The sequence below is a fragment of the Cricetulus griseus genome, chromosome 3, assembly GCF_003668045.3.
Source record: "Cricetulus griseus strain 17A/GY chromosome 3, alternate assembly CriGri-PICRH-1.0, whole genome shotgun sequence".
NCBI classification, from domain to species: Eukaryota; Metazoa; Chordata; class Mammalia; order Rodentia; family Cricetidae; genus Cricetulus; species Cricetulus griseus.
Window position 1 is genome coordinate 197,751,502 of NC_048596.1, and position 16,470 is coordinate 197,767,971.

The window sequence follows — 16,470 nt, forward strand, 5'->3', positions numbered from 1 at the left end:
GGCTCAAGCCCCTACCCGGCAGGCACCCGACCTGCACCCGGGAAGCCTTATTTTGCTGCTTAAAGTGGGAAGGAGAAACATGTCAAAGAAAAGTCTAGAACAGCAAAAAAATAAATAAATAAAAATTAAAAAAGTGTTTCCCAAGATAATTCAGGTCAGGAGGCCTTGTACCTCCCTTCCCTTTAAATTCTGAAGTTATGAGGTCAAATATATTATACACAAATATTTATTTGGTTGTTTCGATGATAATTCGTGTGATGCCACTAATGTCATCTTCTCCAGCGTCAAAGCTGAAAAAGAGGGCTCTAATGTCTCACAACCTTTTGCTGAAAATCTAATGGGGGGCACGAAAAGCTGAAACAAATGTTTTACCTGACACAGTCTTCCCTACCCAACCGGACCAACAACTTCCAGAAGGTTCTGCCAGGCACGGAGCCTTTCCGAAGGGATGTCCCAGTGCTTCTGGGGAAGCGGGGTGAGTAGGGATCCGATGACGACCGGAGGTGTTAAAAGAATAAATAACCACTCCATAAATAAACAAACCATCCCTGGGATTCCTAGAGGGAAGGAGAAAGCTGAAGGTCGGGAGACCACGGAGTTGCTGAGCATCAAGGCTGGCAACGATAAAAATCCTTCCGTTACCAGGCCCTCTAAGGAACCCTTGGTCCCCAGCTCACCTTATCAAAACTCAGCAAAACAAACAGACTGAAATACAGATAGTCAATTTACAGGATCCCAAAGATGCTGGCCACTGAGTGGGATCCTGCGGGGGCCAGGGAAGCCGGTCGGAGGCCACGCAGTGCTTCACTGTAGTAAATCTCTGGCGGTGAAGCCCCGGGTGGAAAGCAGACTCCCCACGCGGGGAGCAGACCCTGGCCCGGCCTGCACTGGGGACACCTTCGGGCAGCACAGGAGTAGGCTTGCCAAAACAATTTCATAGCTGGAGAGAGAAGGGAGAGCAGCCAGATGGTGACTTGATTGGGAGGCTAGCCCGCCTCTACGCAGGAGAGAAGAGGGAGAAAACAAGAGGTGGGGTCAAGCGCTTCCCCGAGCCCCACGAAATGGGCTGGAGGACGCAGATCGGTCACCCAAGTCACCGCGAAGACTGAGAATCAATTGCTCCCAAGGCGTTACCTCTCAGCTTGGCTCTCTTACCGAGCTTCCTTCCCAGCCCGACCCTCAGGCGTGGGAGCGAGAGGATCCGAATTTTACCACCGGGCCTCCTTTAACACTCCGATCTCGAAGAGCTCTGTGGATTATTCACTATTGCGTTCAGGAGGCCCTGCCGCCTCAATCCGTCTGCTCAGAACCCATTACAACTAGGCCCCGATAATTAAGAAATCTAATTATTCGTCTTTTCACTCATTAATAAGAAAAATCTTTAGGATCTTTGCTACTTACAAGGTCTTGGTCCGGGCAGACCTTTGCCCAACTTCATCAATTTGATTTTAAATTCCAAACTAAACCTCTTTTTTAAAATTTTGCAAAGGAATATGTTTTTATTTTTTGCTTTGGACACGTGGTCTCGTTAAACAAAATGTGATAATAAAATAAAATTTAATAAGATGTAACTTATTTTTAAAAGTCCTCAAGTTAACTTGAGCTTGGGGGGGGGGGGGAGAAAATCTGGCTAAGAGCCGCTGGGTCTTAGAGCCGACGGATTCCAGCGCTTCTCGCCCTGATTGGGTCCATCCTTCTCAAGCTACCAGATGATTGGTTCAAACTTCCTGGAGGGGGCGCGGCCTGAGGAAAGTAAAAACTCGCTTTGAGCCTGAAGACTTTTGAAACTTTTCCCAATCCCTAAAAGGGACTTTGCTTCTTTTTCCGGGCTCGGCTGGGCAGCCTCTGTGTGCCCCAGCTCGCTGAGCCTGCGGGCTGTCGTTCTGCTGGCTGGGCCCCGAGAGCCGCGGTCTTCTTTCCTAGCGTTCAGAAGAGTCGGGCTCGCTCCACGATCGCGCGTGGCGTCTCTGCCGCCAGTTCAGGGCTGCTACCCGCCGGGCCGAGAGCGCGCGGCCAGCGGGGCCGCCCCGGGCGCGCCCTCCAGGATGCTGGCTCGCCCGGTCGGCTGAACCCACGCGCTCCCGGTCGGCCCGAGAGCCAGCGCCTTCTGCGTGTGGCCCGCGACTCTGCCCCGAGAAGGGGCTGCCCGCGCCGCCCCATTCCCTCCTGCTCTCCTGCTCCGGGCCTCGCTTGCCGCGGGCCGCAGTCGGTGCGCACAGGCGGCGGCCGGGCGTCTGGGACGCAGCATGCAGGCTCGCTACTCGGTGTCGGACCCCAACGCCTTGGGAGTGGTGCCCTACTTGAGTGAGCAAAACTACTACCGGGCAGCGGGTAGCTACGGCGGCATGGCCAGCCCCATGGGCGTCTACTCGGGCCACCCGGAGCAGTACGGCGCCGGCATGGGCCGCTCCTACGCGCCCTACCACCACCAGCCCGCGGCGCCCAAGGATCTGGTGAAGCCGCCCTACAGCTACATCGCGCTCATCACCATGGCGATCCAGAACGCCCCCGAGAAGAAGATCACCCTGAACGGTATCTACCAGTTCATCATGGACCGCTTCCCCTTCTACCGCGAGAACAAGCAGGGCTGGCAGAACAGCATCCGCCACAACCTGTCGCTCAATGAGTGCTTCGTGAAGGTGCCGCGCGACGACAAGAAGCCGGGCAAGGGCAGCTACTGGACGCTCGACCCGGACTCCTACAACATGTTCGAGAATGGCAGCTTTCTACGGCGACGCCGGCGCTTCAAGAAGAAGGACGTGCCCAAGGACAAGGAGGAACGGGCCCACCTCAAGGAGCCGCCCCCGGCCGCGGCCAAGGGTGCCCCGACGGGGACCCCGGTAGCGGACGCGCCCAAGGAGGCCGAGAAGAAAGTGGTGGTCAAGAGCGAGGCGGCGTCACCCGCGCTGCCGGTCATCACCAAGGTGGAGACATTGAGCCCCGAGGGCGCGCTGCAGGCCAGTCCCCGCAGCGCAGCCTCTACTCCCGCTGGCTCCCCAGACGGCTCGCTGCCTGAGCACCACGCCGCAGCGCCCAACGGGCTGCCAGGCTTCAGCGTGGAGACCATCATGACGCTGCGCACGTCGCCTCCGGGCGGCGATCTGAGCCCGGCAGCCGCGCGCGCGGGCCTGGTAGTGCCGCCGCTGGCTCTGCCTTACGCCGCCGCGCCACCGGCCGCTTACGCGCAGCCGTGCGCCCAGGGCCTGGAGGCGGCGGGCTCCGCAGGCTACCAGTGCAGCATGCGGGCCATGAGCCTGTACACCGGGGCCGAGCGACCCGCGCACGTGTGCGTTCCGCCCGCGCTGGACGAGGCTCTGTCGGACCACCCGAGCGGCCCCGGCTCCCCGCTCGGAGCTCTCAACCTCGCGGCGGGCCAAGAGGGTGCTCTGGGGGCCTCGGGCCACCACCACCAGCATCACGGCCACCTCCACCCGCAGGCGCCGCCGCCCGCCCCGCAGCCCCCGCCCGCTCCACAGCCCGCCACCCAGGCCACCTCCTGGTATCTGAACCATAGTGGGGACCTGAGCCACCTCCCCGGCCATACGTTCGCCACCCAACAGCAAACTTTCCCCAATGTCCGGGAGATGTTCAACTCGCACCGGCTGGGACTGGAAAACTCGACCCTCGGGGAGTCCCAGGTGAGCAATGCGAGCTGTCAGCTGCCTTACCGAGCCACACCGTCCCTCTACCGTCATGCGGCCCCCTACTCCTACGACTGCACCAAATACTGAGGCTCGCAGCCAGCCCTTGCCCGCACCGGCTTCGCCTCCCCATGGGACCCTCTTTGACGGAGCCGCAGAAAGCGACGGAACGCGCCCCTCTCTCAGACCCGGGAGCAGAGAGCTCCGCGCAACTCGCAGGTAACTTATCCGCAACTCGGTTTCTGAGATCCCAGCGAGTCCCTCTACGGGGACGCAGCCCATCGAAACGAAATACCGATTTTTAAAAAAATTCCTTCCCCTACCCGGATGCTGCGCCTGCTCCCTTTGGGGCTTCACAGATTAGCTTTATGGACCAAACCCCACAGGGACCCCTAATGACTTTCTGTGGAGACTCCTCACCGGCTCATGAGGTCTCTCCCGATAAGGTGCCTTCTGTAAACGAGTGCGGATTTGTAACCAGGCTATTTTGTTGTTGCCCAGAGCCTTTAATATAATATTTAAAGTTGTGTCCACTGGATAAGGCTTCATCTTGCCCAACCGTTTCTGCCAAATTGAATTCAAGAAACCTATGTGGGATTTTCTCCCCACAGTACTATGATAAAGTAGAATTCTTTTTCCCAACTACAGGTCTTTTACAAAACAAGAAAATAATTTATTTATTTTTTTGTTGGTGGTGGATAACGAAGTCAAATATCTGATACTTTTAATTAAGGAATATGATGGCTTTGTACAGTAGATGCCATCTGGGGTATTCCTAAAAGACACAGAAAGACTTAAGATTTTAACTTCATTTGTGTTTGTCTTATGTGGTCTCAATGTTGTATTTACCTTAAAATAAACCCATGTTGTTTTTCTGCCCAAAGTTCGGACAGTGTCTTTGTGTTCTTGAATTAAAAAAAAATAAGTTGTAGTAAACCCACTTGTGATTATTTTTATGGTGCAGGTGGCCTGATACATGGATGCATGTACGTGTCATGGGACAATGGAGCTCTCATTTAGTATTAGAGAGGGCTCTTGACTTGAAGAATCTATCCCACCCTGGGATTTTTCTCTCAAGGCAGCCTGCGAAACTGTCCTCCCCCTCACACACATGGACAGAATTGCCTGAGGGCAACTAGCTGGCCTCTGAAGGAAAAGCTTTTCGGGATGCCGAAAACTCTTGCCAATTGTCAAAACAAAATGGTGTCACTCCATCTTAGTGTCCAGCTGTCCCCTGTTTAAGGGAGAAACAGAGAACGGACAAACGGTCACAGCTTGCCCACCTCAGCTGAGCCAGAGCCCGGGTGAGTCCTGTGCTCCCTCCATTTCCTTTCCTTAGATGCAGACTTGTTGCCCCCGTTAGTGTTTGAACGGAACCAGTAAGAGGCAGAGAGAATGGATGTCTTATATTTAATGAGTGGCTTTGAGAATCAGATTAGAAGTGATTTCGGTCTGATTTATTTCTCAATGTGGGCTTCTAATATTTAACCCCCTGTGGTGAAAAGGCCCCTTAATACTCAATATTTTAGCGTTAAAATAGATCTGGTTTTCAGCATGCTAAAGAACAAGGAGCTTATTTTTCTTTCTGATTTTCTTTTCTTTTCTTTTTCTTTTTCGTTTTTTTTTTTGATAGGGACAAACCTTGGATTCACCCTGTGGGGGAGGGGATGTCTTTCTTATCTTTCTGCTGGCTGAAAGGTACAACTTCATTATAGAGCTTATGCTATTCGTTCAGCATCACGAATTCCTGTCCCAGTTGGTAACCTGTACTGTGCCTATGGAAGGAAGGTCTTCCTGAACAGAACATGTTGGCCAAGGGGGACTTTACAGAAGGTCATTTGCTTGGCTCAGTGGTGGCCACTGTAATATGTGTATTATGTTACTGCTAAAACTGCAAGTTTTATATTTATGCTATTTTGAAATAGAATTAGGGGAAGTTTGAATCCTGATAATTCTCCCCATATGTGTAAGACAAGCTTTCAATCTGCAACACCAGAAGGTGGCCCATGCTTCATTACCTTTCATAAAGTGGGGAAACTGAGGGCTTGACTTGGGGGGGGGGGCAGGTATGCCTTGGTTCCTGAGCCAAAGCAGCTTAGGAAGAGCACTGGAGATCTCTGGTGCCTCCTAACACTGGTTTCATTTTGCAGCGCTCTCTTCAAACCACTTGCCCCAGGAGAAGCGAGCTGCTTCCTAGCCAGCTGGCTCTCTCCTTTCCCAGATGTTTTAGGGGCCTCCCTGAAAGCTTGCCCTCATCTTAAGATTTGGAACTCCCGGTGCCTTGTGACTGACCCAGGGAAAGAAAGGAGTTGGTTGGGGGTTGGGGCAATTCTTAAAGATAACCCTTTTGGTGTAGGTAGCTAGAGAAAAGCCCCCGGAGCCGGCCTTTTCTTAGAACATAAGCAGCCAACTTGTGTTTCGGGCTTTTTCCAGGCCTCCTGGAGCAGCAGTGTGGAAAATGGGGCCCCGGGAAATGTTGGTCTAGGGTGTCGCTTCCTCAGGGCAGTCAAAAGAAGAAGGATAAGTGTCAGAAGGTTGGATTTCTAATTCTTAGGCTCACTTATTCACAGCTTTGCTCAACCTAGTCTTTGGCAGCTACAGCCAGCTCCTTAGGAATAGGGGCTTATCACCACTCTTCAGATAAACCAGGAAGTAGCCCCCACCAATGTTGCCAGCAGCAAGGAGGCAAGGTCAGGCTACAATATTAGGGTCTTAACAGTCACTCTGAGAACTGGATATTCCTTGCATTAAGACTTCTACGGGGACATAGATTGTCTTTGATTCACTACCCATACACTGGTCTTCCTTAGGCCGCTCTGTCCCTGACAAGCTCCGGACATTCCAGTTCTAAGATGGAAGACCTGGAGTGCCTGCCCCAGGTAGTCCAGCTCTCTGCCAGGGTAATTCTGTCTTTCCATCCAAACACATACTTGTCCGATAACCAAGACTCAAGAAGACAATGCGGCTGGGCAGATCGCAAAGATAGGACAGATAAAGACGAAACAAGCCCTGCAACACTGTGGGAAAGACGTTCCTGTGGGTTTACCCCAAGTACCAGCTGGCCTTAACCAAATGCACTGATAAACCATCCGCTCAGTTTTGGCAGATTCGGGTCTGTAGAGAGCCCTCCATGCCTCACACACCCAACTCAAACACTGTGGCTGGAGGGAGCACCGTACTTCCATTGTCTTCTTAGGCTGAAATTATGCCACCACAACAGCAGTTTTCAGGAAGTGCCTCCCAGCCTTGTCCCTGCTCAAACCTCTCCCCAAACCAGTTTGGATCTGCAGCAGTAGCCCTCACTGCCTGGCTCAGGTGGCCTGTCACAGCAGATGAAAAAAGTGACAGTGATTGTGGTCCAGAATGTATACAACTGGGAATTCCGACTTCTACATCTCAAGGCATGAACCACTGTCACCTGGGATCCCAAGAGAGACCGATTTACCACTCTTACCTCTTTCTTACTGAACTAAATGAAGATCAAAAGTTAGAAGGAGAAGAAAATGAAGGCTCTAGGGAATACTGGTGCTTGCCTCATACCCTTCAGGGTCCTCTCCCCTACAGCTCCACTTTCTGGGCTCTGGGAAAGGCTGGTGAACTGCGCATTGTAGAAAAACACGTTTTCAGCACTCTGCCAAATGAAGTCTGTTGACTAGTGTCTTCTTCATCCTTGTCCCCACTCCCAAATTCAAAGGTGGGGCAGGATCTCTGACTTTGTTGTAAATCAGAACAGGTAAGTGTGAATAAAGACACGAGGAAGTTGCCTCAAGACTCACACAGTCTTCAGGGCTCCCTCCAAACTGCCTCACGGCCCCTCCCCCAGCTGTGACCTGAAGATGGGTCAGTGGGTGACTCAGCTAGGGATAGAGCCATCTAAAGTCTGATTTCTGATTCAGGTAGAGGCACAGGCTGGGACAGAGCGGCAGAGTGGCACCAACTGTGCCCCCCCCAGCCGTCCAGCTCAGAATATTTGGAATGCTTTCCCAAACTTTGAGAAGCATTCCCTGCCTGCCTTTCTTGCTTGCCTTCCAGTGCCAAGGCGTTTGAAATGTTTGCTTTTTTGACACAAGCATGTAAGAAAGGGCATTTAGGAGGTGGGCAGCCACCAGCCTCAATGGGGACAAGACCTGGGAAGGTGCATCAGCTTCTTTCTTTCAAACATCCCTGCTCTACAGGGATGACAGCAGATAAACATGTGCCATAGTTATTGTTTGACGATGGAGCCTGTCCCTTAGAGTACTGTTGACTTTCTAAGTGTCCAAATGTGGGGATGCATCCTGGGTCCCTGAGTATGTGCAGAGAGCTAAGGTGGAAGGAGAGGCAGTGACAAAGGTACAGACTTCCTAGGTGACTAAGAGAGCTGGGTAGTGGGAGGTTTCAACCTGCCCTGTTCTGCTATGGAGTTCTGCCATTGAATTCTGTTCAACCATGCCTGTTCTGCTTTGTGTTTTTGGATCTCGATCTCTGGCCACTGGGTGAGAAGCCTGGATGGCCATTAAATAGCTGTGATTAAATAGCTGTGGCCGTCCAGGCCTGACTCCTAGGGACTCTGCAGTTGAAGTCCCAGCACCATTCCAGGCCCTATGAATAGTTTCAATGTCATCCCATTCCCTTAAGCTTTGAGGCCAGACTCTTAGGTGATACTTCTTAGGACTGTGAAATAGAGTTTTAATGGTAGTGGTATCGAGAGCTCTCTCAGAAGGGATTCTGCTATGAATCTTGCCTATTTGGATGACTTTGAGTGGGGTAGTGGACGTGCCCTTAGGGCCTCCTTGGGAGTCTTCCCGTCCTTTCTGGGAACAAGGTGCTCTATAAATAAGTATGTCATTTGGAAAACACTGCGCTGCATCAGCTGATCAGGCCCTTTTCTTCAGGCCCTACCCCTATCTACACCCCCTAGGGGAAACAGGGGCAGACTCTACTTGGCTCTTTTCACAGGGGGAGGGGAGGGGAAACAAAGCCTTCTGGGTTTGTATGTAAGGATTCAGGGATACCCTGAGGCTCCCAACACTGGGACTGCACACTTCTCCAAACATTCCTCCATTTCCTGAGGACATCTAAGCATTCAGGCCCCACCAAATCCACCTTTTTGTTTTGTTTTGTTTGTTTGTTTGTTTGTTTGTTTTTGTTTTTCGAGACAGGGTTTATCTGTGGCTTTGGAGACTGTCCAGAAACTAGCTCTTGTAGACCAGGCTGGTCTCGAACTCAGAGAGATTGGCCTGCCTCTGCCTCCCAAGTGCTGGAACTAAAGGCATGCACCACCAATGCCCCAGCTCCTCTGAATCCACCTTTGAGGACAACCTGTGGCTTCTGATTCCCATTCTGCCGGTTGCCCAAGTGGCAGTAGCTGGGGAGTGCTCCCTCTGTCGCTTAGCCTCAGTTTCATGCTCTGCAGAATGGGTGGATCCTTCAGGCTTGTCTTTTACTGCTGCTGCAATGGCTTGAGAAGGAAGTTCTTTCCATAGGTGTCCTGAGTGCCATATACGGGGTGGCAGTTGTAATATGGTTGTGTCCCTATCTTTGGACAGGTCTCCATGGGAGAACAGAGACAAGTTAATTTAGTGGGCTTCAGTTTCTTGGTCTGAAAATGGAAATAACAAATGTTTTTAATTTTTTTTGTGTGTGTGTTTGTGTGTGTACTACTGGGAACTAAATTCTGGATTTCACACATGCTGGGCAAGTGTCACATCACTGTCCATACAAACCACTTTACTTAAGAATATTTTATTATTTATTATTTAATTATTCTGCCCCTGGAGCTGGAGTTAAAAAGCAGTTGTCATCTACCTTATGTGGGTGCTGAGAACCAAGCTTGGGACCTCCTTCAGAAGAATAGTAAGTGTTCTTAACTGCTAAACCATCTCTCCAGCCTCCTTTTCAGACAGGATCTCATGTAGCCCAGGCTGACCTCCAACTCAACATGTAGCTGAGGATGACTTTGAACTTCTGATCCTTCCACTTATACCCCTTAGGTGCTGGGATTACTGGCATAGGCCATCATGCCTGATTTATGTGGGCTTCCTGAATGCTAAGCAAGTGTTCTACCAACTGAGTGATACCCCTATCCCTAATTTACTTTTTTTTTTTTTTGTATTTTGTGTTTTGTATTTTGGGACTTGGTCTCACTAAGTTGCCCAACTTGCTTTGAACCCACTGTGCAATGCAGACAGACCTTGAATCTGGGCTCCTCCTACTTCAGCCTCCTGAATAGTTGGGATAACATGTTACCTACTACTTCTTAGAGTTGCTGTGGAGGTCAAATGACTTAATGCAAACACTTCACACAGCAGGCAATGGTGCTCAGTTCCCTTTCTTTATCCACAGTGGTTTCTTTTGAGGCAGGGTTTCTCTGTTGTAGCCCTGGCTGTCCTGGCAGTAGCTCTGTAAACCAGGCTGGCCTCGAACTCACAGAGATTCTCCTGCCTCTGCCTCCAGAGTGCTGGGGTTAAAGGCAGGCCAGTCCACAGTCTGCGTCCACAGCAGTTTTAAGTTGTCTGAGTTCCCACCTAAATACATTGCACTAGGTGAGATCAGAGGCCCAAGGCTACTTATACTACTGTCTGTCGTCCGAATGGGAAAGAACTGCAGATGATTGGAGAAAAACACAGAAAGTCCTTCTTCTGAAGGCCTACTTGGTTCTGAGTGTGCCTGGGAGTGGTGGGAGAGAATCCTGACTCTCATTCTTCCCGGTGCTGGCTTTTTGGGAGGCCTGTCTCCTCCGCATAACCTCCCGAAGGAGCGCACATCCGCTTTGTCCCAGCACTGGGAATATGGCTGTCAGTCCTCATCCCACGCAGAAACCACTGTCCATTCTGCTCCCAGGCGTCTGGAGGACCACGGGCTCTCCTGGGAGGGAGGTGGCTGTCTCCAACTGACTGCCAATGCATACGAGGTTGTTGTTTTTGTTGTTGTTTTCCGGGATTTGAACACTTAAGGAACCTGGTTGAAATCCCTCTTTTCTGTGACACCCACTGCTCCCAGGCTCCGCCACCGGGCCAGGTCGGTCTTCAGAGGACTGAGCTTCCGCACGAGGGCGCATCCGCTCCTAGGCTAGCAGACTCCTGGCCTTTGCGCCACAGTCCCCGGAAAGACCAGAATGCCCCCGAGAGAGGGTCCTCCCATAGCAGGCTCTCCCGGGCTAAGGCTGCGAGTGTCACCTGGGAGCCCAGGCTGCACACCGCGCCCGTGGCGGGCCGGGTGCACTGGCTCCAGCCTCCTGTAGACACTGCCAACTGCGGGCCCCGAGCCTCCAAACTGCTGGTGCAATTCTGCTGGAGGTTTCTAAACTTTTCCCCTTTCCTAGCCGTGCCCCGCCCACCTGCCGGGCGTGACTCCGCCAGCGACTAGCCCACGCCTAAAGTGGGCGGTGTTTATTATTGTTGGAATTCAAGCTCAGATTCGCCTTAGGGTTCAGAAGACTCGCCGGGACAGCTCAGAGGGTCGCGCCTATCGGGAGGGTCGTGGGTGCGTGCTGGATTTGGGGTCCTGGAGAGCTCTGGGATTGGCGAGGGTTTCAGAGGTGAGGGGAGGGAATTGCTGGGTGACACTGGCTTAACTATGGGTCTGGGTCTGTTAAGGGAGCTCAGAGTCGAGGGACCCGGGTGGCAAAGGTGAAGTTGCTCACTGACATTTCAACCTAGAATTAAAAAGGGTATTCTGGTGAAAGCCAGGGCTCTGGGAGAAACACACTCCGACCCCCGCCCTCATCCCTGCACCTAGGCCATTAGTCAGAGCTGCAGATTAGAAATGCTGCAGTCCCAGAGGGAGATGGAGTGGGCAAGGGCTAGTTGTACACTCCCTCGGGCCCACCTTTCACCAAAATGGAGGTGTTTGTTTGGTTTGGTTTTTGTTGTTGGTTTTCTTCCAAGCCAGGGGTAAAACTTCCAATTTCCATTTCCTTACTCGCTTCTCTGTGGTGGTAGGATGCTAAGACATCATAAACCGGAACGCTATATTCTAGATTCCGCAATTGCGACTGGGGCGATCATCACCCCACTTCTCCATGTTCAGAGAGTACCAGCCAAACCTGGTACCCTAATTGGTGCTCAGTGTGTCTCCGCCTCCAATGGGTGGCAGAAGGCTATTTCTTTACCCACTTGCACCTCCAAACGCTCCCTTCTTTTTTGGCAAATTATTCAGGAGACAGCTACTAACGAAGTTCTTCACACTGTTTCCACATCCTTTCAAAGAACAGTCCCGGGCAGACATCGTGAATAGAGACTAACCTGAGTCCCTACCCCACTGGAGGGGAGCCAACTGGGAAGTTGCCCCCTTTGGAATGAGCATCATTCAAGAGTTTGGATTCAAAGTTTGACGTGGCTAAAAGTAAAATGAGCCGGGGTGGGGGATGCTTACACCCCTGGGTGGGTGGGTGGGACTAGCATGCAGGCTTCACAAATGCTTAATGTAATCACCAGCCAGCTGTGCACACTTGTAAAGCTGTTGTAACCCCCCTCCTTGTTATAAACAGGAAGGCACAGAGTATGGAGCTAAAGACCCACATTCACGAACACCAGCTCCCCGCCAGCTGCCACCCCCCTTTATGGTTTGCCTTGCTAGCAACCTTAGCTAGACCAGAAAGACCCCCCCCCCCCACTTTCCAAGGGGGGTTGTTTTGCAATCTTTAATGGATCTAGCTAGGGACCAGGTGCTCTTTTCACTTACAGCTTTCCAGAGCTTTCTGCTATCCACCCTTGCAAAAAGGCTGGCTCCTGGGGTCCACTCCTTTCTCCTGAGTCTCCTGGGGCTTTGTTATGTGCCTCTGGGCAATAGTTCCCTAGAGAGTGCTCATCTCCACGAGGTGTGTCTAGTGTCTTTCCAGCTCCCCAAATGCAGAGTAGGGTGCTATCTTTACATTGCCTATTAAGCTTAGGGGAAATAAAAGATCTTTTGTGGAAGAATCCCCCAGACTAGCCTTAAAATATATCCCATTGCTCCCCCCCCCATCTCCATCCCTCCTTCCTGGCCTGGCAGACCCAGCTCGGCAGAGCCACCCGTCCCTCCACATCCTGCCTCTCTGACTGTGTGCTTACAGCGTCAAGGGGTGGACGTGGTATTTCAAACATCAGATCAGTGCGTTTATATATTGGGTGCCCGGAAATTTTTCCAAATAAACACAGCTTGATTCAACTTGGGTGGGCGGACTTATCAACAGACTAATTCTATAAACAAATGAGGAATAGCCCCGAAACCGATTGGCTGGTATCAAAAGGACACGTGGAGGGAAGAGCTGGGAGATTTTCAGCAATGAAATTTTAATTAATGTGGGTGGGCTGAGAACACAAGGACTGTTTATCATAGACAATTTATTTTCCAGCGCTAAGTCAACACATAATAGCAAACTTACAACAATTATTTAACATTTTTAAAGCCATGAAGAAGGGACAGAGCGCGCAGTGGCTGGAGAGAGCGGCAGATCGCAGGGCAGACGCACGAAGGGCTCCCCGGGAGGGCCCTGGCGCGGGGCGAAGTCCCTAGGCTGCCTGGGCAGCGGAGCACAGAGTCTGCTGTCGCCATGAGCCACCTCTTCAGTCCCCCGCTGGCCGCTCTGGCAGCCTCGCCTCTGCTGTATGTGTACAGCCCCGAGAGGCCCGGGCTGCCCCTGGCCTTCACCCCTGCCGCCGCGCTGGCGGGCCCTGGCCGTGCCGAGCCCCCGCAGAAGCCGCCCTACAGCTACATTGCGCTCATCGCCATGGCGATCCAAGACGCGCCGGAGCAGAGGGTCACATTGAATGGCATCTACCAGTTCATCATGGACCGTTTCCCCTTCTACCACGACAACCGCCAGGGTTGGCAGAACAGCATCCGCCACAACCTGTCGCTCAACGAGTGCTTCGTGAAGGTGCCGCGTGAGAAGGGACGGCCTGGCAAGGGCAGCTACTGGACGCTGGACCCTCGATGCCTGGACATGTTCGAGAACGGCAACTACCGCCGCAGGAAAAGGAAGCCCAAGCCCGCCGCGGGTTCCCCGGAGGCGAAGCGCAACCGGGCGGAGCCACCGGAGCCCGAGGTGGGCTGCAATGCAGGGTGCCCGGGCCTGGCCACTGCACGTCCACCGCGCGCGCCAGATTATGCTCAGTCCCTGACTGGAGGCACTGCGCGGCCCGCTCTCCTTCCCTGGTCCAGCCCTGAGCCCTGGGACCGGGACGCGGACCGAACAGTCCACGGTGCCGGGGCAGTGGCAAGCGGCCAACCGGAGCGCACGGTGCACCGCCCGGGGTCCCCTCTGCGCCCTTCACCCAGCGGCTCCCCCAAGGGTTCCAAGTCTAAGAGTTTCAGCATCGACAGCATCTTGGCCGGGAGGCCAAAGCCAGCCTCAGGGGCGGAGGCCTCGGGGGTCCCTAAGCCTGTGCCGGGCTTTCTGGGTGCTTCGCTGCTGGCCTCCTCCTCCGGCCTGCCACCTCCCTTCAACGCTTCGCTGGTGTTCGACCCGCATGTCCAGGGCGGCTTTTCCCAGCTGGGAATCCCCTTCCTTTCCTATTTCCCTTTGCAGGTCCCCGAGGCCGCTGTGCTTCGCTTCCAATAAGGCGGATCAACAGCTGCTTCCCCTCCCCGCGAGCCCCCACCTCCAGTGAGCAAAGGCCTCGGCTACAGCTTGCCTGTGGGTGAAAAAGTCACCTTGGTCTCTGCCCTGGCGACTGTGGGTTTGGAGCAGCGTACCTACGCGCACCAAACTCGGTGCATTGGTCGAGCTGCCTTCTCTGAAGATGACTTAACCAGCCTCGGGTATCTTCGCAGATTTAAAAGATTTGTCCAGGACGTGGACGTGATCACCTCACACTCAGCTCTCACAATCCTTCACCGGCAGAAGCACATTGGGACGTTGGCGTTGTACAATGGCCTGACCTTCCTTGACCACCACAGGTCCTCCCTAGGACCCGAGTCTCCTGATGACCCCGAGGGCAGGACTTACAAACATAGCAAACATTTCTACACGGAAACTCTACTGGACTCAGAGGACTCCATGTGCCCCAGGCCTTGGCTGTGACCTCTTTTGGATGATTGGAGTTTGCATCCAGGGTGCTGGGGATGATCCGTGTTCTTCGGGGTCTGGAAGAGATGTAGGCCTGGCTATCATTTACAACTAAGGCTAAGAGAAACCAGAGGCAGAGCAGCAACACTCAGTATGAATAGATAAACCTTCTTTTACAGTAAAAGGGCATTTATCCTTGGTTTATAAACCAGGCTCCTCTTACTTGGCTAGCGGCTTCTTTCAAGGTACCACATAATTACGGCTTAAGATGGTGCCTCAGTGCATTCTGCAGCAGTGTAGCCCTCCGTTAGCTTCTGCTTTTCTTTTTAAGGGATCAAAGGATTTCAGGGGACCCCGAGGGTATGTGTGGAGTGAATACACCTCAAGGGCAGAATTTTTATTTCTGTAGTTTTTCAAGATCTAAGTGCGTCCTGTTTTCCCCCCTCCCCGCACACACACATTTTCCAGAATCACATAGTAAAGGACACCCTATAATCAGAAAGGCTGGGGGAACAAGCATACTCCCACCTGAGACAAAAATGCCTCTGCATGGCACAGGCACTAGGCTTGATAGGGATTCTTCAGACTCAGCCTGTGGTACCCCAAGTCAGTGTTCCCTCCAGGAGTAGCTGGATCCTGACATTAGATAAACATATAGGGGTGACCAGAGGGTCACCAAAGAAGTGACCAGAGAGTATGGGGGTGGTCACCAACCACCATCTGACTAAGACAGCTGAGTTGGTTACAGTTCAGTCCAACTTCCAGCTTGGGGGGGGGGCAACAGGCAGACCTTTGTGGTGCTTGTGTTTTAGCTTTGTGACGGGTTCTGAAATTTGACTTCCTGAGGAACTAAAGAGCTAACTGTCTTTTATTTAGGGTAGGAAGGGAACAAAAAAGGAAGAATTCTTGGGCATAGGCCCAGAGTGAAGTCTCACAACAACCAAGGTGTGCCACGTCACATCTGTAATTCTAGTGCTTTCGAGGCTGAGGCAGGAGGATTGCTGTGAGATTAAGGCTACCCTGTGCTACAGAGTTAGACCTGTCCCACACCGACTAACAAAAATCAACCAACCAACCACTTCCCCGGACTTGTGCAAAAATCTTTAAGAACTCTCAAGTCCCCTGCTGGTCAGTGGTGGGAAAAGCATTTTGGGCAGACTCTGGTTGTCAAGAGTCAGTCAGATCTTTGCAGTTCAGTCTTTCTGCCCAACCCAGGCCCCACCAGGTCTGTGGGCAGATGGGGAGGAGGGTGTACAGTGGCTGTATTTGAAGGACTTTGCTGAGACCCCATCATGGATCCAGGTGGCTGTGACCGACTAGAATGCAGCAGGCAGGCTGCCATTGGATGTTTCCCATGTGCCCAGCGTCTGAATAAAGGTTGTTTTTTCATTAACCTCTCACTGACTGGTTCAGTGGATTACGGGGACATAAACAAACAGTGTAGTAGGAAGGAGAGAGCGGGATTATATCCGGGAACCCGGTCAGCATCTTTGGCAGCCTTGGCTTCCGAGGGTGAAGACAAGCTGCAGGGGAGGGACCAGAAACTCCACTGAGCCCTGGAGGGGATTGAATAGCAAAAAGAGAGGGGGATTCTGCTGCACTGGGTGCTTTTAGTTTTTCTTTTCGTTCTTGTGTTTGACATGCTGTCTCGGGTGTGTTTGTTGATTTGTGACAACCGACTTTTGGGGAAACAACTGATTTAATACTGCTGTTCTTAGAAGGTGGTATTTTAAGGTTATAATTCAAAAAGCATTTGTAAGAACATAGTTTTTAAGGGACAGACGGATGCAAGAGCATGCATCTACTTTGTGTGTTTATGCAGAAGGATTCTATTCAGTGTCCGCTTTCACCAGGCAC

The 16,470-nt window shown here is 52.4% G+C and overlaps 2 protein-coding genes across 2 annotated transcripts; both read left to right on the top strand.

The window, feature by feature from the left end:
* Window positions 1-2,246: 2,246 nt before the first annotated feature.
* On the top strand, window positions 2,247-3,731 carry LOC113835145 (forkhead box protein C2). Its single transcript, XM_027410807.2, has one exon. It carries the CDS (start codon window positions 2,247-2,249, stop codon window positions 3,729-3,731), a length of 1,485 nt encoding a protein of 494 aa, XP_027266608.1.
* A 7,306-nt stretch (window positions 3,732-11,037) lies between these two features.
* Window positions 11,038-16,006, top strand: LOC100770103 (forkhead box protein L1). The gene is made up of 2 exons (XM_027410713.2): window positions 11,038-11,160; window positions 13,012-16,006. Exon 2 carries the CDS (start codon window positions 13,156-13,158, stop codon window positions 14,164-14,166), a length of 1,011 nt encoding a protein of 336 aa, XP_027266514.1. The 5' UTR covers window positions 11,038-11,160; window positions 13,012-13,155; the 3' UTR covers window positions 14,167-16,006.
* Window positions 16,007-16,470: the final 464 nt, after the last annotated feature.